Raw genomic sequence first — 26,151 nt, 5'->3', positions numbered from 1 at the left:
ACGTCCACCATCCCTCTCGCATGTATATTGTGGCCTTGTGGCCGTTTTCTTTCTGGGAGGATTGTTGTGAACGCGGTGTGTGAACTTTCACTCCTTTCACCTGTTCATCTTTGTTCCGAAAGTCGTGCACTGAGTGCCAGGATGTCCTGGAATAAAGACGTTTGTTCAAGCAATGGCTCTCAAGATGCATGTTTACACAGCTGCTATGTGCAGAGTCAAAATGACCACTGCATTTCGGATTTGCAATGCTTTCATCTGCCCATACTGCTTGTCATCTCCCCTGTGCTGCCATTGAGTACAGCACTTCAGGAACAGAGTAAACTCAGTTGCATGTATGATTGGAATAGATTGGCAATATTGTTTTGTTGGGTGCTAACCTAGGGACTGTCCAGGTGTTACACTTTGGCATGGTCTGCAAAAAAAAGGTTTGCGTGAGCAAGCTGTCTGACTCCAGTGTATCAGGCTGCAGTGTATCAGGCTCTGTGGTCTGCATTTCTTGCTTCACAACCACTGCTACAACCCTGAGTTCATGAAGCAGTCAGGCATCAATATAACGAAGCTACAGCTGAAGCTGAAAGCCCTGGCAGCGTTGTTTCTTCCCACTGCAAACATTAATACAGTGTTATGCATTTTTATTGTGAAGGCTAAAAAAATTCCCCGTCTCAACCTCTTGCTTATTTGCAATTAAACGGCATGGAGCTTGCGCATTGTGGTAACTTTTGTCTTGTAGTAAGTTTGACAATGGTAGTTACTTGGTTTAAACATGCATCCTTGTCTGTGCTGAGATCAAGAAACCGAAAACTGCAAACACCAATACTCCACTGAAGTGCAGTGGGTGGGCCATCTGTGTTCTGCAGGAGACTCACAAACCATGCAATGCTTGCCTCAGTGCCTTTTGCAACCTGGTGCTTTATTTTGTGAATAACAGATGGCCCCACCACCTCTCTTTAATAGCAGCCTGGTGTTGGTAATTTTTTGGTGATTTGATTTCGGTGTAACAATAATACGTTTGTGTCATGCATGGTCAAAACAAGTGAGTGCCATAGCCAAACTTGCTAGCAGACAGTTACCATGATGTGCAAGCTCCGTGTACAGTTTCACCTCAAACGAAAGAGTGGTTGAGGCAGGAAAATCTTTTAAGTGTTTGCTTTTTAAAGAAATACAATATTGTTTTCCTGAATGTAAACCACAGTGCAGCAATGAATCCGGTAGGCCTGCCAACAAGTCACTTTCGCCGTCATCAGGATTCAGCGCCAGGTTTTCAAACAGCATATACCGTATTTTCCAGTTTAAAAGACGCACCCCTCATATTTAGAGGTATTCAACAAAAAAATTGGTATATGACGCACCTTTGTTTACGATGCACCTAAATTTATTCAGTGTAAGGCAGTAGGACTTGACAATATATGCTTGCTCGACCTTAGCGTGCTATATGTGCCTGAAAGAAAATTTGTTATGTGCACGTGTGAATAAAAAAGAAAAAAAAGGAGGCAACACTTATGCGCGAGAAAACTCTCTTAGTTAGATCAAAAATACTTTATTATTACTCAAACGCTTTGAAGGCTTCATCTTGGTACGCGGTCGCCGATTTCTCGCAACAGTGTTCAGGCGTCCTCTTTGCGCTCAAATCACTGCGCTGATCGTCACCATTTAGGGCGCTCTGACGCACGAGGCAAAGCACATGCAGGAAGGAGAAAGCACACGTGCAATAGCCACCAAACAATGTTGTGAGTCATAATTAAAAAAAAAAAAAAAAAAGTAGACTCTATCTGGCTTGTATTGGCAGCGTGGAAAGTGCGAAGAGCATGGACGTCGCTGCCTTTTGGCATTCTGCCAGTGAGAAGGCTGTACAATTCAAGAACACTATAACGACTGTAAATATACTGTAATCGCAGGTGTTGCTATAGTTCCCGTTTCACAATAAAGTTCATCTATGAACATTGCTCAAAATGAAGAAAAACAAAATGCACACAAGTCATATTGTTGTATAGAATACACTCCCCAAAAGTTTGTTGAAAACAGCGCGTCTTATACACCGGAAAATACAGTACTTCACCTTTCTTTTCATGTAAACCAATTATTATTGTTATTATTGTAAGGCTTGAAACCCACCTTGACCGACATTTGCAAAATTCGCTGCTGAAATTCAAATTACCTGACACTACCTAAGATTGCAAAACATGCTGACACGGGAATGTAGCAGGTGTATAGCAAACACTGGAAAACAAAGTGAGTGAGCACCACCAGCGTGCCATCAGTTAGTGCAGGGGTGACATACTAGCGGCAGAGCTAGCTTGCAACCTTCTTTTTTTTTTTTTTTTTATGGCTCTCTGAGGTACAATTTCAGAACAAGGAGGTAGAGGATTGTTTTTAATTATCGAGACCTTGGGTGGTACACTTAATTAAAATTTTTGTGGGAGAGTAATGGGTGGTTCGATAACTAACAGCAATGTGGTGTTCCTTGCTCTTTAATGACTATTTCTGTGGCCCTTCACCGTTGCATCAAATGACCGCTGTGCTTCTGTGCCATCATTAGTGTCAGAAAAAAACTTTTTTTGTATCATTTCAGTGCTTTGCCATGGTCTGCATTATTTGTCAGGATGAGTTGTTTCAATTTGATGTGTCCATGTTTTATGTAACCGAAAGGCTCACTTCTTTTCTCATTGCTTTGTCTGCATGCCCTAGATAAAGCCTGGTTTTATAGCTTTGTTGTGACGTCGAGTCGACGGTCCCCACTCATAAACAGGAGCAACCAAATGTTTGGATGTTGTAATGAATGTTTTACCACTGCTACTAAAGTAGGCATTTCTGAACAAAATCATTTCCCTTTATTCAGATTCTTGTGCTTTCTTTTTCATTCTATTGAAAAAGTAGTCAATTTCTTGGCAGTCAGTATTAAGCTTGCTGGCATTGTGGAAAAACAAGGAACAGAGCACAGCTAAATATGGATTCTTACCAACTTGACCAGTTTTCTGTTTTAATGTAATGTGTTATATATGTACCAGCTTTGAAAAAGCAATGAAGAAGATTATCATTGTTGTTGAATTAGTTAATTTATATTTTTGCGACTCATAGGTATAGCTGCGAGAATGATTGAGTGGGTATTGCATCTGCTAACAAGAAATGCAAATTTATCATCTCAATATTTTTTTTTTTTTTTTTTCAGAGGTATTTCCGGCCATGCAGCCCCTCAACATGACAGAGTGGGAGAAAGAGAAGGAACGTAAAGAGTTTCAAAGGGCAGCAGCAATCTGTCAGCCAAACCAGGGCTTAGAATCCCGGTTTGTTTCTACAAGGACGCTCAAGGATGATGACACCATTGACATTCCTGTTGATAAGGCGGTGCGCTTTTTTTTTCTTTTATCTCCATTGCTGATCTTTGCCTAAAGAAGCTTCAAGAAGCAGCTCAGCCAAGGGAAGATTTATTGGTTGTTCTTGAAAGCGCAAACGAGGGTCAGGAGGTGATCCAATTTTAACCATGTGTTCTTTAGACTTTTGCCTTCAACATATGATTCAGCATGATCTTCAGATGTGAACTTTTTTTTTCATGTCAGAGGCGGCCATCCCAACCTCCTCTTCAAATCTTCCCTTGAGCTGAGCAAAATTCAGTACATGGCGTTTGCAAAGCATGAATGTAAGTGCACACAGCTTCCACTACTGCCATTATGAAGGTATGCATAAATGCCACCATTCATACAATAGCGAATATTTTTACATTCTTGCAATTCACTATGGTTTAATTAAAGCCAGACTTACAAGAACATCATTCTGTCTGCTATCTTTCTATTGCTATGTGGGACAGATAACTTTTCATTAGATAACACAAAGCACAATTGCTGTGGCCCATGTGCTTCTTTCTTACATTTTTCATCTCTTGGTTTCACACAGGAAGAAACTCCAGATGCAGCCAAGGCAGCACAGTTGGGCATGTTTGGAAGGCTGACACATGACGAGTTTGAATGGCATCCAGTTGACCTTTTGTGCAGACGATTCAATGTGCCCAATCCTTATCCCAAGTATGTTTTTCTGTTGTTGTTTGCTCAAAAACAAATATGGGCCTAAAACAAGCTCTGCAGAGAGAGAGAGAGAAAGTATTTAATGAAAGGAAATGTGGAGAGGTTGGCCGGCATTAAAGAGACCCTGGCCTGCTAAGTCACTTTGGGGAAGGGGGAAAGGGAAGTAAAAGGAGAGCTAGGATGTGAATGGGAGTGTGGCGATGTCATAGTACAGTGAAGTTCCTAGTTGTCTGAGTTATTGAGGAGACTATGCACACACTTGGTGACACTTATCTTGCACGTGTGTAGAGATCCAAAAATCTTTGTACAGTCAGTCTGTGTAACATATACAGGCATATGTGTGTGTATTTTGTGCGTGTGCGCGTGCAAGCATGGGTAAGGGGTTGCATGCACGCACATACACACACTCGTAGCCATAGCCATCTTGTGCACATGTAATTTTTTTTTTTTTGCTCCTAATAAGTTAAGCTAAGTTAAGCTTAATTGCCTAAATTGCTAAATATTGACTTAAAACAGTAAATTCGAGTTGCAAATTTGAAGAGCACTTTCAGAAATACCCACTCCATTACAGATTATATAAGTCGACCTCCCAACTCATGAAACCTTCTTAGCAAAGCAAAAAGCTTAACCCCGAATTTAGGTTGACATTAAATCATACTGCAACAGCCATAGCTCGCCAATAAGTTCTTCAGAAGACTGGGTCATTCAAAGATGTTATTCGTACACGCAGCTGCTCTTAATGGTTTGTCTTTGCTCACAAGAATGACGCAATCGCAGTCATCTGAGCCACTGCTGTTGCTGGCCATTGGAAGTGGTGATGAGATGCCGCGCATGAAAAACGCACATCTCCTGCGTGACAGCACATGCCTATGCTTCGATGTCACTGTAGCAAACACTCGGGCTCTTGCTTGTTTAGTCATGAACCCAGTCTCGAACCACATCTTCAATGGCAGGGTATCGTCCGGACTTCAATCCACGAAAGAAACAGCAAGTAGCAGCTCGTGCAAATGTCTTACCTTACTTCCTTCATTCCCTTGCACACTTTTCCAACATGTCAAACTTCCACCCTGCTATGACATTTTTGTGCAGCGGATCACTTGCCGTTTAAAAGCTGCACTGGGCATGTTGGGGTCTGTCGGGCACTCAAATCCTGCACACCAATAACGGCCAATGATCAGGCACCTGTGAAGCGAAACCATTAGCGCAACGCAAAAATGGCGACTAGGGGCAAAAAAAACAAACGCAACGACACTTCTAAAGCATGTGACTGGTACGTGTCTTGGAATTGAATTAGATTGGATCTGAGGCACAACAGCATTTCCAGTTTTTATGTGGAATGCCTGCAGTTCGTCTACAAAGCATTTCTTTCATACAAAAGCAAAAATTTGGGCATATCTTTTGATAAATTTTTATTTTTTAAGCAGCCCGCTTTCATATGATTTCCTACAGCTATTGCAGAATTATGCTTGAACGCATGTGTTATTATCCACAGCTCGATCCAAGCTACTTTTGACCTCGCATGCAGGTTGAATTTACGACTCTGCACATAGGTCAACTCCTGTTATAAGTCGACCCCTAAACTTCAAAAGATAATTTTGCGTAAAAGTGAGTTATACAGTAGAATCTCGATGATATGATTACGGCTGGTACGAATTTCGGGATGATAGGAATTTTAAGAATTCTTTGAACGGACTACATTGTATAGAATACGTTAAGATTCGGGGTGATACGAAGAATTTCTGAACCCGCCACAGTTGATACGATCGTGCAAACCAGTCGCGCATGCGAGCGGGCCAACGCGGCTGGCCTCAAGAGGGTAACATAACCGACACGGCCGCCGCGAATGATACGAACGAACGTTGTACAAACGCACAAAGCCACCGAGCAGCTCAGCACAAGAGCTCACAGGGGGAGAGGGTACCCACCGCGGCCACTGCCTCACCTCTCCAACTCCCCTCACCCCACTAGCCACCCTACCCCCACCTCCCTTTCGTAGCAAACCGACGAGCACTAGACAAGGACGGCCAAGTCAAGGCACATGCCCAGTCGTGTACGTCACTCATTCACTGGCAGCTCATTGGTCTATCGAAAAGTTGTCTCGCCGGCTGTTCCCAGGAGGCCTGTGACACTGGCTGCCCCTGCAGTAGCTCACCTTGGTAGTTCTCCGTTCTCCGCTTCTTTCTGTCGTTCGCTGGGACGTGAAGTGCCCAAGCGTTAGAAAGACGCAAGCCGGAATGTCGCGGAAGCGTAAAGCCCTTTCTTTTAAGGAAAAGCTTGAAGTGCTGAAGAGGGTTGACGAAAACCCTAAGAAGAAGCGTGTCGACTTAGCAAAAGAGGTAGGGTTGGCGCCGTTGACGCTCTGCACCATTGTTGGGCAGCGAGATGCCATCTTGAAGAATGTGCAGCACTTCGGTGCGAACGTGAAGCAGGCTAAAACAGCGACCCATGTCAAGCTGGAAGAGGTTCTGCTGACTTGGTTCCGCGAAGTGACAGCGGCCGGCGTCAACGTGGACGGCAAGGTGCTACTTGAAAAAGCCGACACCGTCGCGGTTTCGCTTGGAATTCAGAATTTCCAAGCGTCTGGGGGGTGGCTGCACCGGTTTAAGGAGCGGCACGGACTTGTCTACCGGGTCGTCTCAGGTGAAGGCAAGAAAGTGGACCAGTCAGCTGTAGATGAGTGGCTGAACACGCTGCCGGCGCTGATTTCGAAGTACGCGCCACGCGACATATTTAATGCCGAGGAGGCGGGCCTCTTTTTCAACCTTCAACCGGAAAGAAGTTTGTGCGTAAAAGGCCAGGCATGCCAGGGCGGCCAGAAAAGCAAGGAGAAAGTAACAGTACTCTTTTGCTGCAACTCGGATGGATCCGAGAAACTCCAGCTTACCGTCATCGGTAAATCGAAGAAACCGAGGTGTTTCCGATCGGCAGAGCGTTTGCCTGTCTTTTACAAAGGTAACCGAAAGGCGTGGATGACTGGAGATTTTTTCCGCGAGTTCTTGACAAGCCTTGATCGGAAAATGGCGTCAAGAAACCGGAAAATTTTGCTTTCTGTGGACTAGTGCTCTGCCCACCCAAAGGAAATGACATTCAATAACATGAAAGTCAGGTTCCTGCCTGCGAACACTACCAGCCATCTTCAGCCACTTGGACGCTGGGATAATTAGAAATGTGAAACATCATTTCAAAGGACTTTAGTGAGGCGTCTGCTGGCGAAAATTGACCGTAAAAAAGCCAACTTGCGGATCAGTCTCTTAGATGCTTTGCACTTTCTAGCCATGTCGTGGGATAGTGTAACTTCAGACACAATCTCGAACTGTTTTAGAAAGTGCGGATTTGCCATCGGACTTGATGCAGCTTCGGCAGGAGATTGTCAAGAGCCAGATGAAGACCTCACAATTGATGGCTGGGACAATCTGGAAACTGAAGCTTCGGCTCGGGACTTTGTTACCACGGACGACAACGTCGCGACTCTATTGAAGACTTGGTCAAGGAAGCGAATGATTGCGAAAATGAGCCTGACAGCGATGGTGACGCTGACGACGAGTGTGATCAGCCGCCGTCAACAGCAGATACTCTTCACGCTTTGGACGTTATGCGCCGCACCGTAAGTGCCGGCAGCGTGAGCGACGAAACCACGGCACGGTTTTATGCCTTTCAGGCGGAGCTTGTCTATGCCATCAATAGCAAAAAAGTGCAGACAAGCATTACGGACTTTTTCGGCCGCAAGTAGTTCGCCATAATAAAGTTTAGTTCATTTTCAATTCGTTCCCATGTGAAAGTTGACTTGTTTTGGATCATACGAATTCGGGATGATACGAATATTTTGCGTGCTCCCTTGGAATTCGTATCATCGAGATTCTACTGTAATTGGAAATATATGGTATTTGTGATAAGGAAGTCTTTACATGTATCTTTATTCCCAGCATCAAAGAGAGTTGGTGAAATACAAAAGAAACGAAGTGACTAGCACATTTGCACGCCGTGACTCTCAACCATGGTGTGAGAAAATGAAATCAGCTGGCGCTGCAAGCCAACAGTGCTATTGCAGCGGTAGGCCTATATCTGGTGTTTTCGCCAGCGGAAACCAAGCCATCAGACACGACTATATTTTCTTCTTTTGGTTACAACTGATAGATAAAGCTCCTCTCATTTTAGTCCCTGAAGGTTGGTCCTCTTTATCCCACCTTCAAAGCACAGCGCGCTCATTGCAACTTGTATTCATCTATAAGGTCCAGTGCATGTGGCACCATCAGGGACACAGAGGGGTGGCTGGAGACAGAGGAAGGCTGGCAACACTGACTGGGAGAGACGGCATGTCGGGCATGTGGGTGTGTGTTGGTGCGCGAGTGTGATCCGCATTGTCGTGGTGGGCTCGAGTGTGAGCTCAGTGCACGTTGTGTGGAGGACTAAGGGGGGGACTCCAGCACAAAGGCTGTGTGTGTGTGAATGAATCATCTGACATGTCACATGCGTCAACTGGCTGATGCAAGCCAGTTCTTGATATATACAGGGTGTCCAAGCTAATTTTAGCGAAGGGTTAAAAGACAAGACATTTGAGATAGGCTAGAGAAACCACTTTTATACAGCTGCCAGTCATCTGGCGCACCACAGGCAATTTTTTGTTTTACAATTAACTAATTGGTAAATAAGTTAGTTTTCTTTTCTAAATTCTTCTTAGTTTTCTTAGTTAATTCTTATTAGTTAATTAGTTTTCTAATTTACTAAGTATTTCCTTTAGACAGTAAATGTAATGGGCTATGCTGGAGAGCACCTTCTGAAACCCCCATTCCATTTATTTCCGATAAAGAAAGCCTCACGTGTATTGTTTTTCGAAGCACTAAAGAAAGCCCGCAAAATACAAAAAAAATATCACATGACTAACGCATTCGTGCGCCACGATTGTGCTGCTTTCAATCGTGGTTTGAGTGAATGAAATTAGCTGCGGCCGTGACTGGACACCCTAGTCCCAGCGGTATGCTGATATGTTGGCGATGGTTGCAGCCAGTGTGGTGAGCTCACTGCGACTTGCACCGTCACGTGTGCCGACTGCCTGAGGTGGATGAAGATACCACCGCAGACATATCAGCCTGCCGCTGCAACGGGGCTGTGGAGCCACGGCCGCAGTTGATTTCGTTCACTGAAACCCAGGTTGAGAGCAGCACAATCATGGTGCACGAATGCGCCACTCACATGATATTTTATATATTTTGCGGGCTTTCTCTAGAGCTTGGAAAACGATACACATGAAGCTTTCTTTATCGGAAATAAATGGAATGGGGGTTTTGGAAGGTGCTTTCCAACCCTGCAAATCAATTTATTGTCTAAAGGCAATAGTTAGTAAATAAGAAAAAAATATCTTAATTACTAATTAGCTAATTGCAAAATAACAAATTTTCTGTGGTGTGCCAGATGGCTGGCAGCTGTATACAGGTGGTTTCTCTGGCCTACCTCAAATGTTTCATTTTTTAACCCTTGGCTAAAATCTGCTTGGACACCCTGTATAGTGGAGGGTCGAAATAAATGCATAGTGTTAGTAGCACTTACTTCACTGTAACACACCAAGATATGTTAAAGCGTGCTTGAGGCTGTTTTGCTGGTGTTCTGTGTTGAAAGAAACATCCATTTCAGAACACGTGTACTTGGAACATTTGTTTAAATATCTAATAAATAGGCAGCAGAGCACTGTTACTTTGCTTTCTGCTTTATTCAGTGTAATTCCAATGTCAAGCTTATCACCTGTATATTAATCACTTCATGTCAGTAATTTTTATTTTTTATTTCTGAGGGGAACTTTATGTATTATTATGATTAAAGTTTACTGTTAAGTGCTGTCAACTGCAGTCAACTAATTTTTGCATCTTTGGTGAATACTTTTTCTTGCAGCTGTGGAAAAATTGGTCTGGCGACTGTCGCAGTTGATAAACATGCTGTTTTCAATTTTTTGACTCCATCCAACAAAGAAGAATCCAGCGAAGCACCTGATCACAGTGAAGGTATGGCTTTATGCTCTGATCGTTTAAAAATTGCAAGTGTTGTCATTTCATTACATCTCTACTATCTAGACGTAAGCAGTGACTAATTTATGTGGAGAAACTTCCTATGAGCGGTTGATATTGTGTGTTAGTCATAGTTTTTATAATTCTGAACATTCATGTCTTGTGACTTGTGTTCATGTCATAATAAAAAGGTTGGGTATTTATTTGTGTCAGCCTCTACACTACATGTGCAATGGCATGATGTTCTCAGTGGTCATGAGACACAAGAAAATGAAGTTTCAAAGTGCTCTGCTGTTATGGGGAATAGTCGGAATTTAGGCTTATTTGTCATAAATTTAGGAAATAAATTCTTTTCTGAGCTTTTCAGCTATGCTCATACAAAACTGAGTGTACATAAGCTTGTGATCCTTATAAAGTCTGAGTCCACCAACAAAAACTGTCAGGTAATAGCACTCGCGCACCTCTATGTGTGAGGAATGGAATGCAATAACTTCCTTGCTTCCTTAATATGTTCTGATTTTTTGATTCATTTTAAACAGGGGCCCAAGGTACTTTGCTGTACTAAGTGGCGGGGTAGGGGTCGAAAGTGTGTGTGTGCGTGGGAGGGTCCTGGAGGAACATTACTATATATACCTCTATATACCTCTCGACAACGCAAATGCAGTTTGAGACTTCAGTATCCTTCCAGTGTTTTTGGTGTACTCTTGCATTGGTGGTTTGGTTTGGTTCGTGGGGTTTAACGTCCCAAAGCGCCTTAGGCTATGAGAGATGCCGTAGTGGAGGACTCTGGAAATTTCGACCACCTGGGGTTCTTTAACGTGCACTGACATCGTACAGCACACAGGCGCCTTGCTTTTCGCCTCCATCGAAAAGCTGCCGTCGAGGCCGGGATTCGATCCCGCGTCCTTGGGAACAGTAGTCGAACGCCGTAACCACTGCGCCACCCCGGCGGGTCTTGCGTTGATGGTTCCCATTAGTTGCGGTATCTACTCGAATCTAAGTTGACACCCAAAAGCTGAGGCTAAGGAAAAAAAAAAAAAAAAAAAACTGTCCTCAAAAGTGAGCGGACTGAAAAACGAGAGTATTGAGAACAACACTAACAAAACACAAACGGCCTTTTTTTGTGCAAACCCTTTACACGCGCTCCTCGCGGTCTTCCAAGTGCTGTTCATGCACTTTGCGCAGGCTTTCAGATCATGTGGCAGGACAAAGAATCATGAACCATGAAGTTCCTTCTGTGTAAAGTCGCAGCCATACTTTCAAATATTTTCATTGGCTACTGCTCTAAGTAGTAATAGCTGAAGTGTTGTGCTGTTGTTAAATTTTAAGCGGGTTTTTGTTGTATATGATGAGGGGCGATTCTACGAGAGATCAAACTGCCCAATTATTTTGTATTTTTGTTTTCCTTCGTTTTTACGCATGCTTTGCGCATGATATTGAATTTATCAATAGTAAAATTATTTTTGTCCCGACGGTAATACATCTGGAGAAAAAAATATGAACGATGTCACGGCGCAGGCGGCATTTTCGTGCATAGCGCTATGTCTGGATTTTGCAACGACGTCTGAGTGGATTTATGCAAGCAACTAGGAATATAAATTTATGAGTTGAATGTACAGGTGGTAAGGAGTAATGTAGGGTTGTTTCCGCCGTTTGGAGTAAGTTAGTGTTTTCTGTAAAAAAATTGAAAAAAACAGCTAAATTTTGGAATTTTTAAATCTACGCAGTTATTAGGTACGTAGTAATAAACAATTGTACTGATTTTCATTGCTAGCGAGTGAAGGCAAGCATAACAAATACAATGCCAAATATTGAATTTTTAACTAAAGGACTTCTTTCAAAAATTATATAGAAAAAAACCCCATCGCCGATTTTTCTCAAAGTTTTACAGGAAATGCTTAGGAAATATGCCGGCAAGAATATAGAAAAACATGTTGCATTATATTGTTTCTAATCAAGGTATGCTAGCTCAAACTTGTCACTTTTCAAGAGTCGGAAAAAGAACCCAAATGACGGTCGCTAGGCAGATACTACGCCGTCGCCTGCTTTAAATTTTGCTTCAGATGCTATGGCAGATATTTTTTCTCTGTATGCGGCAATATTTTATCATAGGCCAACATTTATCTTTGAGTTGAACACAATGGGAGAGGGGGGGTGCTGCTACCGCCGAGTGTCTTGGACAAGTGTCGTAGGAATGCACACAGAAAAAAACGTTAGTACGTCTCAGGCAATCTCATCGCAATACGTAACGAAATTTAAAACGGCAAGTAATTCAAAAGTGCCCACTACGTGCTCCACGTAGAAGCCTGGGCCAAAGAAAAACAATTGAGCAAATTTTGAGTGTACTATTGTTACTCAACATTCAATAGTCACAACCGTTGACCAGCTTAAGGACAAGGGTTTTAAAATCTTCGCTTTAAAAGCATATATTCCCGTCACAGGTGGCAAGTTTTTCCACTCATTTTTTTCTGTGCTCACGAAATTGCTGAAATTCGTCTACAGGTGCAAGGATCATCACACGTTATTCAGACTTCCGGATAAGTTGAGACTATTTCAGATGCAGATGTTATCACAGTGGTGCTGTCTGCTCTAAGGTTCATTAGAGACGCCTGGTATTTCACTAATCCGCCAACGCAGTCGCAGGTGTTTTTACCATGTCCTGTGGCAGAGAACAACCACATTATGGAGATATAATCCTTTTTCCAGAATTCGTACAGTTGATATTTGTTTTGAAATAACTTGGGGGGGGGGGGGTTATATTGGTTATATCGAATTCCGTGAATTCGATATAACCAAAATTCGATATATCCGGGTTCGATATAACTGGGTTTGACTTACTTGCTTTTTGTGCCAGTGGTATGATTGTACCTCGTTGGGTACTACTGCAGCCCAGTTCTCTGCAAAGTCGAAGTGCAACATGACTTACCCCGGCTTTTCACATTGCTTTGAGTCATGTATAGGTCGAGCTTGAGTCTTCTTGATGTATTCATGTGGAATCGAATAGCTAATCAACGTAGAAAGCTCTTGCACAAATGCACTCTTCTGTGCTATCTTTTTCAAGAGGCCGTTTTTTTTTACAGCGTACGTAATTCCGATTTCTTCAGGTACTCCTAGTGTTGTTAAATTTAAGCAGTCTTTTTTCGGACACATCTCGCAATCACCCAACCAACATTTCTCCGACGGTGAGCTGCATAGACATAAGGCTTCCAATTCATCAAGTGTGTAGGCATCCCCCATTATTCTTTGCAGTGCAGAATGGCAAAGAGAGGCATTCGCACAGTAAACGCACAAGCAGACTTCTTGCTGAGGCGAAAGCAAAACCCACCACGGCCGAAGGGAATAAAACTTCGAAAGCCCCATGGTGTTATCAGGGTTAGCTTCTTTGAATATGCGGTATGCTTCTTGGACTGTACGTGTCATAAACCATTTGGGAATGTGTTCTTTACTTCCGTCTACAAGAGCACATATAACGTCTTTTTTGTTCGGGCGCTGTCGAGAACAGCCATACTCATCTTTTGTATAGTGGTCCTCAGAAGCCTGCACTTCGCCAGGGCTCAATCGGTGTATTTCGTACGGGTCAGGAACGCACCACACCCCGTGCTTCTCCCGCCACCTTCAAGGCTTGTAAAGCATGTACTTGGCCAATTTTGGAAAGCTTGCTTGGATCTTTCTAAGTCCAAGATTCATTGGCAACAGGGTCAAGAGGCGGTGACGCTCCTGATAAGGCGAGACAGAATCGTAGGCTTGTTTCAAATTTTTTGAGCCATTTGATGCAGTTTACGCACTTATCATTTTAACGTTTCGCAACCATTCTTGTTGGCAGTGGGTGTATTGAAAGGAGCGTTCTTTTTGGAAGTAACGTTTTCATCTGTTGTACTGTGCCTTCTCTTTGCTGAGCATCTTCTGTGCAGATCCATGGGAGACAAGGCATCAGACAAATGTTCAAACCGGTAGTGCTCTTCCTCTTCAGATATGCATTCCTCCGTTATTTCAGCAGTGGACAGCATTTCTCTAAACCGTTGACAGAATTGGTCATTATTCGAAATTAGACCCGTAGCTGGTGGCAAAATATTAACCAAGAAACTCCTGTCAATATCTTGCACTGAGCGAAAATTCCTCTGAAATGGAATTTTCCTTTTATATATCTTAAGATAGTCCACACAAAATAATCCGTCACCACTGTATTGCGAAGTAATGGGACTTACTTGGCAGCTTAAAAACACAGCATTCAAGGTGCCTTTGTGCGGTCACCCATAATAGACTCGCAAGAAATTTGTGGCGGTTCTCACACTCGTCTGCGCCGAGATGGAGGGCCTCTAAAATATAGGGGTCTGCGAGCGGATGTACCGTCTGCAATCAATGCATATGCTTACGCTCCCTTTATCGTCTGCAAGAGTGAAAATTCTATACAAATACGACAAGCACTTTTCCTTGAGGCACTTCATTTGTATTATACTCCTAAAAACACTGCCTATAAAAGTACTTTGCTCCGGATAGTGGTTGTGTAGCAAAAAAAAAAAAAAAAAAATCAACTTACAGGTGGCGCTTGCAATCACAGGAGCTGGCCGAATGCACTGGTGATGGGATCTGATACGGTGTGTGGTTTGCCAATTAAACCGACCGAGAACTACCTTACACCCCAGCTGTATAGGCAGTCCAGTTTGTGTGACTACATCAACGAGAAAATGCAGAGGAAGAAGCGACATGTATGAATACACGACAGCCTTTTCCGATCTGAAGTAATGCAGAGCTCTATCAATGCATAAATGTGGCGAAGGGGTGGAGTTGGACTTGGTACGCACATTTATAACGATAATTTAAATATGTTCTGCTTTGCGAAGGCACACGACACACTTAGTGAAGATTTTAAAACACTTGCCCTTAAGCTGGTCAACGGTTGTGACTATTGAATGTTGAGTAACAATCGTCATCATCAGTCCGACTATACCCACTGCAGGACGAAGGCCTCTCCCATATTTCTCCACAACCCGGTTCTGTGCTAGCTGCATCCACTTGAACCCTGCAAACTTCTTAACCTCATCCACCGACCTAACTTTCTGCCGCCCCCTGGTACGCTTTCCTTCACTTGGAATCCAGTTTGTTACCCTAAGCGACCATCGGTTATCCTCTCTTCGCACTACATGTCCTGCCCATGTCCATTTCTTCTTCTTAATTTCCGCTAGAGTGTCGGTAACTTGAGTTATTTCTCTCACGCTTCCTATCTCTTAATGTTACCCATACCATTTTTCGTTCCATAGCCCTCTGAGTTGTCCTCAACTTAAGTAAGAACCCTCTTGGTTAGCCTCCACGTTTCAGCCCCATAGGTGAGTACAGATATGATGCACCTGTTGTATACTTTCCTTTTGAGCGATACCGGTAAGCTGCTAGTCATAATCTGCGAGTGCTTGCCAAATGCGCTCCATCCCAATCTTATTCTTCTTGTTATTTCCCTTTCATGGTCTGGATTTGTGGTTACTACCTGTCTTAAGTAGACATATTCGCTTACTACTTCCAGTACTTCGCAACCTAATGCAAACTGCTGTTCCTTTCCGAGGCTGTTGAACATTACCTTACTTAGTCTTCTGCATATTGATTTTCAAGCCTACCTTTCTACTTTTCCTATATAGGTCATCAATCATTATTTGCAGTTCATCCCCCGAGTTGCTTAGCAAGGCAATGTCATCAGCAAATCGCAGATTACTGAGGTATTCTCCATCTACCCTTATCCCTAACTGCTCCCATTCCAAGTCTCTGAATACTTCCTCTAAGCAAGCTGTGAATAGTACTGGGGAGATTGTGTCTCCTTGCCTAACACCTTTCTTTATGGGAATTTTGTTACTTTCTTTATGCAGAACTATGGTTGCTGTGCAGCCACTATATATATCTTCCAGCACTTTCACGTACGGCTCGTCTACCCCCTGATTTCGCAATGCCTGCATCACCGCCGAGGTTTCTACTGAGTCAAATGCTTTTTCATAATCAATGCTATGTATAAGGGCTGGTTATATTCTGAGCATTTTTCTATCACCTGGTTGATGGTATAAATATGATCGATAGGAGAGTACCGTTTCCGAAAACCTGCTTGATCCTTTGATTGATTGCAGTCTAAGGTTGTCCTGATTCTATTAGCGATTACCTTAGTAAATACCTTATACGTAACAGACAGTAAGCTGATTGGTCTGTAATTTTTAAGGTCCTTAGAGTCCCCTTTCTTATGAATGAGGATAATGTTTGCATGCTTCCATGGTTCCGGTACCGTTGATGACACCAGGCACTGCGTATAGAGGGTGGCCAGTTTTTCTAGCACAATATCCCCCCCGTCCTTCAACAAATCTGTAGTTATCTGATCTTCTCCAGCTGATTTCCCCCTTTTCATAGTTTCTAATGCTTTCTTGACCTCGTCCTTCGTCACTGATGGAACGTCCGTTTTTCCCTAAAGGCAATCTCATTACGGTCCTGACTACTTTGGCAACTGTAGAGGTCTGTATAGAACTCCTCGGCTACTTTGACTATCTTCTCCATATTCGTGATGACGTTGCCCGCCTTGTCCCTTATCGCATACATCTGGTTTTTGCCTATGCCCAATTTCTTCTTTACCGCTTTGAGGCTTCCCCCATTCTTTACAGCATGCTCAATTTTATCCATGTTATACTTCCTTATATCGGCCACCTTGCGCTTATTGATTAGCTTTGATATCTCGGCCAATTCTATCTGGTCTGCTGAATTGGAAGCTTTCATACTCTAGCGTTTCTTAATGAAATCTTTCGTCGTTCTGAGTAACAATAGTACACTGTCAAAGTTTGCTGAATTGTTTTTCTTGGCCCAGGCTTCTACGTGGAGCACGTAGTGGGCGCTTTTGAATTACTTGCTGTTTTAAATTTCGTTACGTATTGCGATGTCCCAGGCTTTTATTCAGAAAAGATTGCCTGAGACGTGCTAAATGTTTTTTCTGTGTACATTCCTACGACACTTGTCCAAGGCGGATATTCACATTCGGCGATAGCAGCACCCCCCCCCCCCCCCTCCCATCGTGTTCAACTCAAAGATAAATGATGGCCTATGATAAAATATTGCCGTATACAGAAAAAAAATGTCTGCCATAGCATTTGAGGCAAAATTTAATGCAGGCGACGGCGTAGTATCTGCCTAGTGACCGTCATTTGGGTTCTTTTGCCGACTTTTGAAAAGTGATGTTTGGGCTAGCATATCTTGATTAGAAACAATATAATGCAGCATGTTTTTCTATATTCTTGCCAGCTTATCTCCTGAGCACTTCCTATAAAACTTTGAGAAAAATCGACGATGGCTTTTTTTTCCATCTTATTTTTGAAAAGAAGTGCTATAGTTAAATATTCAATATTTGGCATTGTATTTGTTATGCTTGCCTTCGCTCGCTAGCAATGACAATCAGTACAATTGTTTATTACATACGTACCTAATAACTGCGTAGATTTAAAAGCGCTGCGAATTAAAGTCGAGCAGGGAAAAAAATTCCAAAATATAGCTTAATTTTGTATTTTAGTTGTTTTTCAATTTTTTTACAGAAGACACTAACTTACTCTGAACGATGGAAATGACCCTAAGTTACTCCTTACTACCTGTACACTCAACTCGTAAATTTATATTTCTAGTGGCTTGCATAAATCCACTCAGACGTCGTTGGAAAATCCAGACATAGCGCTATGCATGAAAATGCGGCCTGCGCCGTGCCATCGTTCATATTTTTTTTCTTCCGGATGTATAACCGTCAGGACAAAAATAATTTCACTATTGATATATTCAATATAACGAGCAAAGCATACGTAAAAACCAAGGAAAACAAAAATACCAAATAATTGGGCAGTTTGATCTCTCGTGGAATCACGCTGAGTAATATGTATAAGTCCTTGAATGTAAGTTAACCGAAAAGTGCCTTATGAACACTAGAAAGTGTTTTTAAGAGTTCTTAAAAACTACCGGCTTAGATTCAAAGATTCAAGAAATACGGTAAGAGCTTGGGTGTCATTTTCACAGCAGAAACGTTTGTATTCAGTGGCAGTTTGGCCTGCCGCCAAGCTGCCGCTGGATACAAAAAAGAAACCCAACATATTAGTCAGTTATACATGGTAACTACTGCAATTATAGTTTTATTTTGAAAATGGTGGTATAACCATCTGCAGAAGCCATGGCAAAATTGTGCTAAAAAACACAACACACAAAAGAGAAGTGCATTCTTTAGCAAGAGCTGTTGTCGGTCTAGTTGGTGAATGTCTGCAAAAGCCATGGCAAAATTGCGCTAAAAAACATAACACACAAAATAGAAGGACGCGTAGCACAGGACAAGCGCTCGTCCTGTGCCATAACTGCCTGTTTGAGTATAGAAGCAGTGTAGCTTCTTTGAGTAACTCTTAAAACTTTGATCAGTGTTACGATCAAAAGGAGGGATTCGCAGTGGTCTTGCATAACTTCTAGCTTTTTCTAGGTCTCAGTTGTAGTTTGCTTTTGAAATTGCTTTTTCACAGTGTTTATGCATATTGGTTGGTTTACGGGGTTTAACGTCCCAAAGCGGCTCAAGCTATGAGAGGCACCATATTGGAGGGCGTGAAAATTTCGACCACCTGGGGTTCTTGGCATCGTACAGCACATGGGTACCTAGCTTTCTGCCTCCATCGAAAAGTGGCTGCCACGGCCAGGATTCGATCCCGCATCCTTGGGCACAGTAGTCGAGTGCCCTAACCACTGCACCAGCACGGCGGGTTTTATGTGTTGTGGTGAAAAGCATGGCTTCATGTACGTTCCCAATTTTTCGCAGGCTTTGAGCGGGTTTCTAAGCCTGCTGCTTCAAGTCCAGAAGTGTCGCAGCCTATGGAGAGTAAGCCTGGCAGAGAAGAGGCGAGTCCATTATAGATGAAAACATGTCATGTCACAACTTAACTACTGAGCCATACATAGCTGTTATTCCAAATGCTTCATTTGTGTTGAATGAGTTTTGCTGCATGCCTGATTCAGTGCTGCATGAAAACCTGTGCTAGCCTTGCACCTCGACATAGTCACTGTGGTGTGGCTAGAAGTAGCAAAAAAAATTATGCCATATCTATACTCCGTTTCATACATCAGGTGCAACGCAGCGAAAACTACGCAAGTAGTCCGCAAGAAAAAAAAATGGAGCCGTATCACTACACGCTCGTTTTGTGGCCGAGTGGTTCTTGCGGAAACGGGCTCTATTCCGAGCATACACGTTTGCAATAACTTGCTTCACGTGCCTAGACATCTTCGCAGTGCGGATCTTATAGAAAAAATGCGCACCGAAGAACCATTTTCTCAAAAAGAGATGCGCAGCGTGGAGGGCACAGCCAGCGCCATCTAGTGGCACAGCTGGCAAGGTTGCGGGGCAGCGAAAATGCGAAACGAACGAAAATGACATAAAAGCATACAAATTCACCGAATCCGATCCTTTCTCCCTAAAAAAAGTGCTCTTTATGAAATTGATGGCAAATGTAAGATGTAATAAGCTTACAGACAAAATAACTATTATTTACTCTCCTCAAGAGCAGGCACTATTTTTCATCGCGAATGCGGAGAGCGCAAACAAGAGCTGTAGCTTTGGCAGTGTTGCACTTGATGTATGAAACGGAGTATAAGGATAGACATGACTTCCAGCCACATTTTTTAAAATTTCTTGCCTGATGTTTATGAAAACTTACTTGAGCTTATTTGAAATAATGTTATGAATATTTGTGATTATACCCTTATGTCTCTAGAACATTTTTCTCTGTGATAGATTTCTTCTTTGGTTCTTCTGAAAAGCCTGCCAGAGTAAACAAAATTTGGCAAGAGGCTTGATCCTCGTTTTTTTGCATTTCTACTTTCATGTTACAGGTTGGGACATCCTTTTTTCCCTAAAGACAAATATTTTCAGTTTTGAATTTTTGTGAGGCAGTTGCCCTAGGCATACCTAGATTGAGAAGAAAATTTCGTACAAGAAATTTGTAACTGGCAACTTTCTAAAGCAAAGAATTTCTTGATGTGCAGCATGGTCCCAGGAGTGCGACAAATTAGGCGGGGTTAAAATAGATAAAAGTGTGATGAAATCTGCTTCACAATGCACTAGTTTAGTCAGAAACCGTAGCATTTGTGTGATACGCAAAGCTAACGCTGGGCATGAAGAAAAAAACAATTTTTTTTTTACTACTTCCTTCTGGTTTTCAGCAATAAATATTTAGGGCAGTGTACAAGCAGATGCAAAAACAGTAGAACCCCATTATAAGTAAAGTCACTCAGATCGGCAAAAAACTTTACTACATATAAGTTGTTGCTGACCCTGAAGATGCTGTCTGCTAATTAAATATCTACTTACTAAATGCGTCTTGTTGCTTTATGAAAAAAAAAATCACTCTAAATACCTTTCATTCCACACGTATTCTCTCTTTGAGCCATCTGTTTTTTGTTTGTTTTTTTAGTTGTGAGATTTTTTTTTTTTTAACCTTGTGAAAGTGCCTCTTCAGCATGTATGTAATGTGGCTATGAATAGAATTCAGTTGATTTTATGTGAAAATGAAAGCCTTGCATGAGACTTGTGTTTGGCACTCCTGGGCACTAAGGGAATCCAGTTCTACTCCACCTCCCTTGTTCGATGAACTTTTTCAGACAACTGTGCACATAGAAGCAATGCATGGCTTGCACTGACGTTACACCCGAGAGCCTAGAGGTATCAGTTGGCCATGCTGACATACCATGGACTGTAGGTTCCCCATCGCCACCAGCTGATGCCATGTTAGTTGCGACCAGCCGCTGCTTCAAAATGGTTGTCTGTGACATTCTTGGCTGCTCCCACCATAGCGAGATTTCTGAATGAAAGGAGCAGCCGACAAATACAAGCTTGTCTCGCATATTGAGGATCATTGTAGATCAGTGCAACCATACTAAGACGCTCAATAGAAATTAGGGCAGGTGGTTTCATGCGCGCCTTAAGCCCCAGTTTCAACCCTGGAAACCACGGCGTAGTTGTGTGCAGAACTTGAGCTTCTGGCATGTATCATGGATTAAATATTGCATAAAACGTGAAAGCAAAAAGCCAAGCTCCAACATGCAGGTGCATCTTTCCTGTAATGCAGGCGAAACGGGCTGCAAGCACTCATGCCATCTGCCTTGCACAAGACCCGCGCTTTCAAAGTGTGTGTGCCGGGCCTTTGTGAATACAGTCGTGCTTCGTTAATATGTACACAAGCACTCATGCCATCTGCCTTGCACAAGACCCGCGCTTTCAAAGTGTGTGTGCCGGGCCTTTGTGAATACAGTCTTGCTTCGTTAATATGTACACTTTGGTTTCCGACCAAAACTGTCCATAAAGCGAGTCATCCATAATAACGAGTCATGAATAAAAACAAAAAGGATTTTATTGAGAAAGGAGAATTGTAATTAACGACTGCTTTTGTACATAACGGTGCGCACTGGACTCAAAATTTCACAGAACACCGGCAATTTTGAGTGCATTATCCTTGCCATTGTCGTCTTCGAAAAATTGTAGTGCAGTCTGAAGCTACTCGCTTACCATGACACCCGTGATGTTGGGCTTTGTGTTGGTCGAACATTCGAGCACGAACTCCTCACTGGCCGATGAATCAGCGTCTGATTCTCTACTCACCGCCACTTCCAAAATGGCCTCTTCACTGAGCAAAGTAGCCGCTAAGTAGCTGCTTGAGATTTTCCTGAGGCGAGGAAACAGCTGAGCTGTCGATACTAGTCCCTCGCAGCTTGGATTGACTGAGATGGCTTTTGCTGCTTATCTTCACAGATTTCTTCGCACCTGCGTTCAGCTCTATTCTTTTGCGTTTAACTCCCGCCATGCCAAAAGCCAGACTCAAGTTGAGGGTTACAGGCTCCTGATGCTGTGCACTTTTTGCCTAGTTAACCTTTCTGCCTTTTCGTTCTTCTGGTTCTTTCTTTTTTTTGCCTTGTACTGTTTCTGTCGAGTTGGCAAGCTGCTATGCAGAGGGTTATCGAACATCCCATCTTCTTGGCGCCGTTTTTATGTGTTGTCATAAAACAAACACTGCAAGCTGAAGTATAGTTTAGAACGACGGCTAGCCCACTACGAAGAGCTCAGACCTTGTCAAGGCCGCATCGTTGACTCAAAGCGAAGCTGACATACGGACCGCCTAGTGTGCATTGTTTGGCAGTTCGGCAGCGCAACAGGGACGAAAACCAGGAGCATGAGAGGGAAGCGCGTCCAGGACGGGACGCCCGGTCTCGGTTGCGTGCTCGTACATCGCCTCGGTTGCGTGCGCGTACAAGGCGAAGCCGACATGCGGATCGCTGTGGTGCGAAATGTGGTATATTGCAGCGCAACAGTGACGAAAACCAGGAGCATGAGAAGGAAGGGCGTCCAGGACGGGACGCCCGGTCCTGGTTGCGTGGTCGTAGCGTTTCTGTTGTCGCTCTACTTTGTGAGTGTGTCTTAACCCTCACCGAAAAGCGTTAACGGCTTCATGGAACACACATTGCGCTTTGGGAAAGAAAACTTCAGTTCCCATTGCCACTGTAGGCACTTGTCTTTCTTCCTGTCATTTCTTTCTTACGCTTTTACCGGCCTCTCTGTTCACGTTCAGCAGAATTTATTGCAACCACATGTTGCTGTTTTCCCGACTGTGGCGGCACTTCGAATCTCCTGGTTCCCCCCTTTCGGAGTCTTTCTTACGCTGACCCTCGGTTTGCTGTGTACGTTCTTCTCTGCTCTCGCGCTCCCCCTCCCTTAGAACGGCGACACGCCCGCTTTGGTTCTTTGCAACCCCACAGGACTCGTTCAGGCATCCCGCCGTATCGGCTATCGCGTAGGTTCGCCGGCGGCGCGCCCTTCTTTAACTTGCGTTCGGACTCCTCTGCTTTTTTTTCAAGCACTGTCCATATTAACTAGACAAAAATGCATGGGCCCAAGTGGGGCGCGTGCATTCTTCCCCTGTTCATTGTCCGGACAGCGAGTTTCCATATTAACGAGGCATAAATACATTGAAAAGGTTTCGTCCCCAGAAAAACTGTCCATAATTCGGGTCGTCCATATTAACGGGAGTCATATTAACGGGGCACGACTGTAGTTGCCCTGCAAAAACAAAGGTTTTCGTGTTGCAGCAGGCACACAAACATGCTCTTTGCCCTTTCGCAAAATGCACATGCACACCAGCTAAAGCGGTCACGGATGAAACGTGTTATTTAGCTACTGAAGAAATGTCAACAGAAATGCTTACTTCTTTCACCTTATAATAAATGGATTTTACGTGATGCAGCATATGGAGTGGATATGAGCACGTTGTTAAACAACCATGTAGCATCATTTGAAGTGCTTCGAAATCTTGGCGTGCGGACATGTGCATTTTGCTGTCCTCGAAATGCTGCGGCTGCTGTAGATAACTTGGTTGATTTTTAACTTGTCCTAACTTGGGCTTGTTGTTATCCTGCAATGTTCACTTAAAAAGATACTGGAATGGTTAATTTAGCTCACCTTTTTGAGTAGGACTACATTTTCACCTTGTAGCGGCATCGCTGACCGACTTCTCACTAATCCGTCCATGAATTAGTTGTGCCTCCAGTGAATTAAAGGCTTTTATTTCTTCCAGCATTACAAAGCTACACAAACAAACTAGACAGTTCGCAATGTCTCCTTGCAATTATGTCTGCGAGCACAGCAACATCCATCGTTGTGTCAACTCTCGTTTGCAGCATGTGTGGGTCTGGTCCACACCATTGCACATTCACACCTTTCCTTCATAGTGAATGCGCGCCGGTCTCACGAGTCTAGATAGCACGTATTGAATAGCTCGCTCCTTTGTGAAGGCGGTACCACTTCCAGAAGGTTGGAAAAATAATCGAAAGCATCTCTGCAGCTGTCAGACGGCACAGTGCGCAAAGCATAGACGATGACTGGTTTGGCAGCATAGCTGCCGCAGCCAGGGGCAGGCAGAAATGGCATCACATGCAAGCCATGAGTATGTTGCAAGTGTATTGGAATAAACTGGTAATCAGTGGAATTTCATTTACTTTCTTGAAATCAAACAAATGCGGCATGCAAGTCAATGCTGCATAAATTAGAAAGATTCCAGTTGTTTTTAAAACTCGTTTATGTTAGTTATGACGATGCATGCTATAGTTGTTTCTGGCCTCAACCATATCTTTGCACAAGAACTAGCTTATGTTCAGATAACAGCCCTGCATATACATTGCCATGTTCATGTCTTTCAGGTAAAGGATTTCAGCAGTGAATCTGAAGACGAACGTCCACCCTTGGAATTCTTCAACTCCATCTTTTCGGAGTCTTCTGAAGATGAAGACAAGAAACCTGAAAATGTGCAGGCTGCATCAGGAGAAACAACAGCACCAAAGGAAGCTGCAGCAGAGGTTTCTGGACCGAGTAGCCCAGTTGAGGTGGTCAAGCGACCTCAGCGGCCTGCCCTTGGAGTCTTTGCCAACCTGGACTTTGAAAAGCTTAATCATAGGCCACCTCAAGAACTTGTGCAAGACATCCACTCCAGCGCAACTAGTAGTACACTGCCCAGCTCTTCCTCGGAAAAGAGGCAATCACCTCCCAAAGAGACGCCCGATGGTAGCATATATGGCCCCAAGTTGCCACCGAAAGGGCCTTGCTCTATGGCGACTGAGGCACCAGGACCAGGTAGATAGTTATTTTATTCAAAGTGGAGCACCTTAGGTCTTTTGTGACATGTTGTGATTGTAGAATTTGATTTCATCACAATACTGCTTTGAACTTGTTACAGTACTGCTTTCCACATCACACAACATTGCCAAAACTGAAATTCTCCTGCAGTTGAGTGGGAGATCATGGAACCAACAGAAGCAGTTCACGGAGTTCCAGGGTTCTGCAGAACCCATTTTGAAAACTCCTGTTCTAACACAACCAAGCTGCTTTAGATATCAGACCTGGAAGCTGTGTTGAAATCAGAAATGTTGAAGAGCCTACTCCCACTTCTTGGGAGAAGCATTGTGATGCTGTTAAGGGTAAAGACACCAAATTTTTTATGTGTTCATTCTTTATAATAATTTCATGGTGTATGGTATACAGGGTTTAATATCTCAAGCTACATATCAGCTATGAAAGCCAGTGTAGTGGTAACCTCTGGATTGATTTCAACCACCTGGTGTTCCTAACCTGTGATGACATGGCACAGCACATGGGCTTCTCCACATTTTAACTGAGACGAAATGCAGCATCTTGATCAGGATTGATCCTGCAACCTTAGGCTCAGAAACAGAACATCATAACCTCTAAGCCATTGCACCAGGTCTCTGTAGTAATGCTCAAGATATTGGCAAGCATGCACTTGCTAACACCTAATTTAATTTTTTCTCTTCTACTGTTTCAGTTTCGGTTTCAACTGCTGAGGGGTGGCTATGCCATGAAATGTGACAAGTCATGTGAAGCATAATAATATTAATGTGCAGCGCTGTGCAAATGCGGAGAGACCACGCGAGTTGACAACACTGCATGCCAGCATTTCCTGACGGTGCAGCGGCTGTTTTCACGATTTGCATATGGTAACCCCTGTGATATGCTTTCATGCTTCCCCGAGTACTTTTGTCAGGCGTGCATTTTTTATATAGATAATAAGCAATTGCAGTGGATTGCGTGGTCTCTCCACTTTTGCACAGCACTGTACATGCATTGTTATCCTGGATCTTGAGGCGGAATAACGTAATAACTTAAGTGAATAAAAATGGCAAAGCTGTTATTTAATTTCAGTTTTTTTGTGCCTCATGTCACCTGAAGTTAAATTTGACATCAAAGCCATCATCGCAGTGTTAAAATTGAGCCAGAAGGAGAGTAGCAATTTAATTCTAAATTTGTTAAAAGGTAAGTGGAGTCTGTGCAGTACTCTGTATATGCTAATTTCTTAAGCACCATCCCAAAGACAAAAGCTTGTGACCAGCTAAAAAAAGAAAGCATGCAACCAAAAATTTTGTGTCTGTACCCTTGAGGTTTTACCAGGTGTTAGCTTCAGAAATGCTAGTGCTACTGGGTACAAGATTTCTACTGGCCTTGTGCTTGGTTCTGCAGTTGGTGAATTGCTTGAGAAAAAGGCAGGGATTTATTTCACTGTCAAACAATTTTATATGATGGCATACAACTTGTACAGTCAAAAAGCCGTCGCCAT

At 43.2% G+C, this 26,151-nt stretch overlaps 1 protein-coding gene across 1 annotated transcript in view; it reads left to right on the top strand.

Moving 5' to 3' along the window:
* The window catches only part of LOC146205746 (G patch domain-containing protein 1), a 92,350-nt gene that overhangs the window by 50,989 nt on the left and 15,210 nt on the right, over window positions 1-26,151 (top strand). The window contains exons 9-13 of the mRNA XM_084590409.1: window positions 3,167-3,342; window positions 3,889-4,016; window positions 9,900-10,009; window positions 18,804-18,883; window positions 24,224-24,653. Coding sequence (XP_084446535.1) covers window positions 3,167-3,342; window positions 3,889-4,016; window positions 9,900-10,009; window positions 18,804-18,883; window positions 24,224-24,653 — 924 coding nt within the window. The remainder of the gene's footprint in view (window positions 1-3,166; window positions 3,343-3,888; window positions 4,017-9,899; window positions 10,010-18,803; window positions 18,884-24,223; window positions 24,654-26,151) is intronic.

Source organism: Amblyomma maculatum, chromosome 1, assembly GCF_055883805.1.
Source record: "Amblyomma maculatum isolate TAMU_Amacu chromosome 1, ASM5588380v1, whole genome shotgun sequence".
In the NCBI taxonomy this organism is placed as follows: Eukaryota; Metazoa; Arthropoda; class Arachnida; order Ixodida; family Ixodidae; genus Amblyomma; species Amblyomma maculatum.
This window is presented reverse-complemented; position numbering and strand designations above follow the sequence as displayed.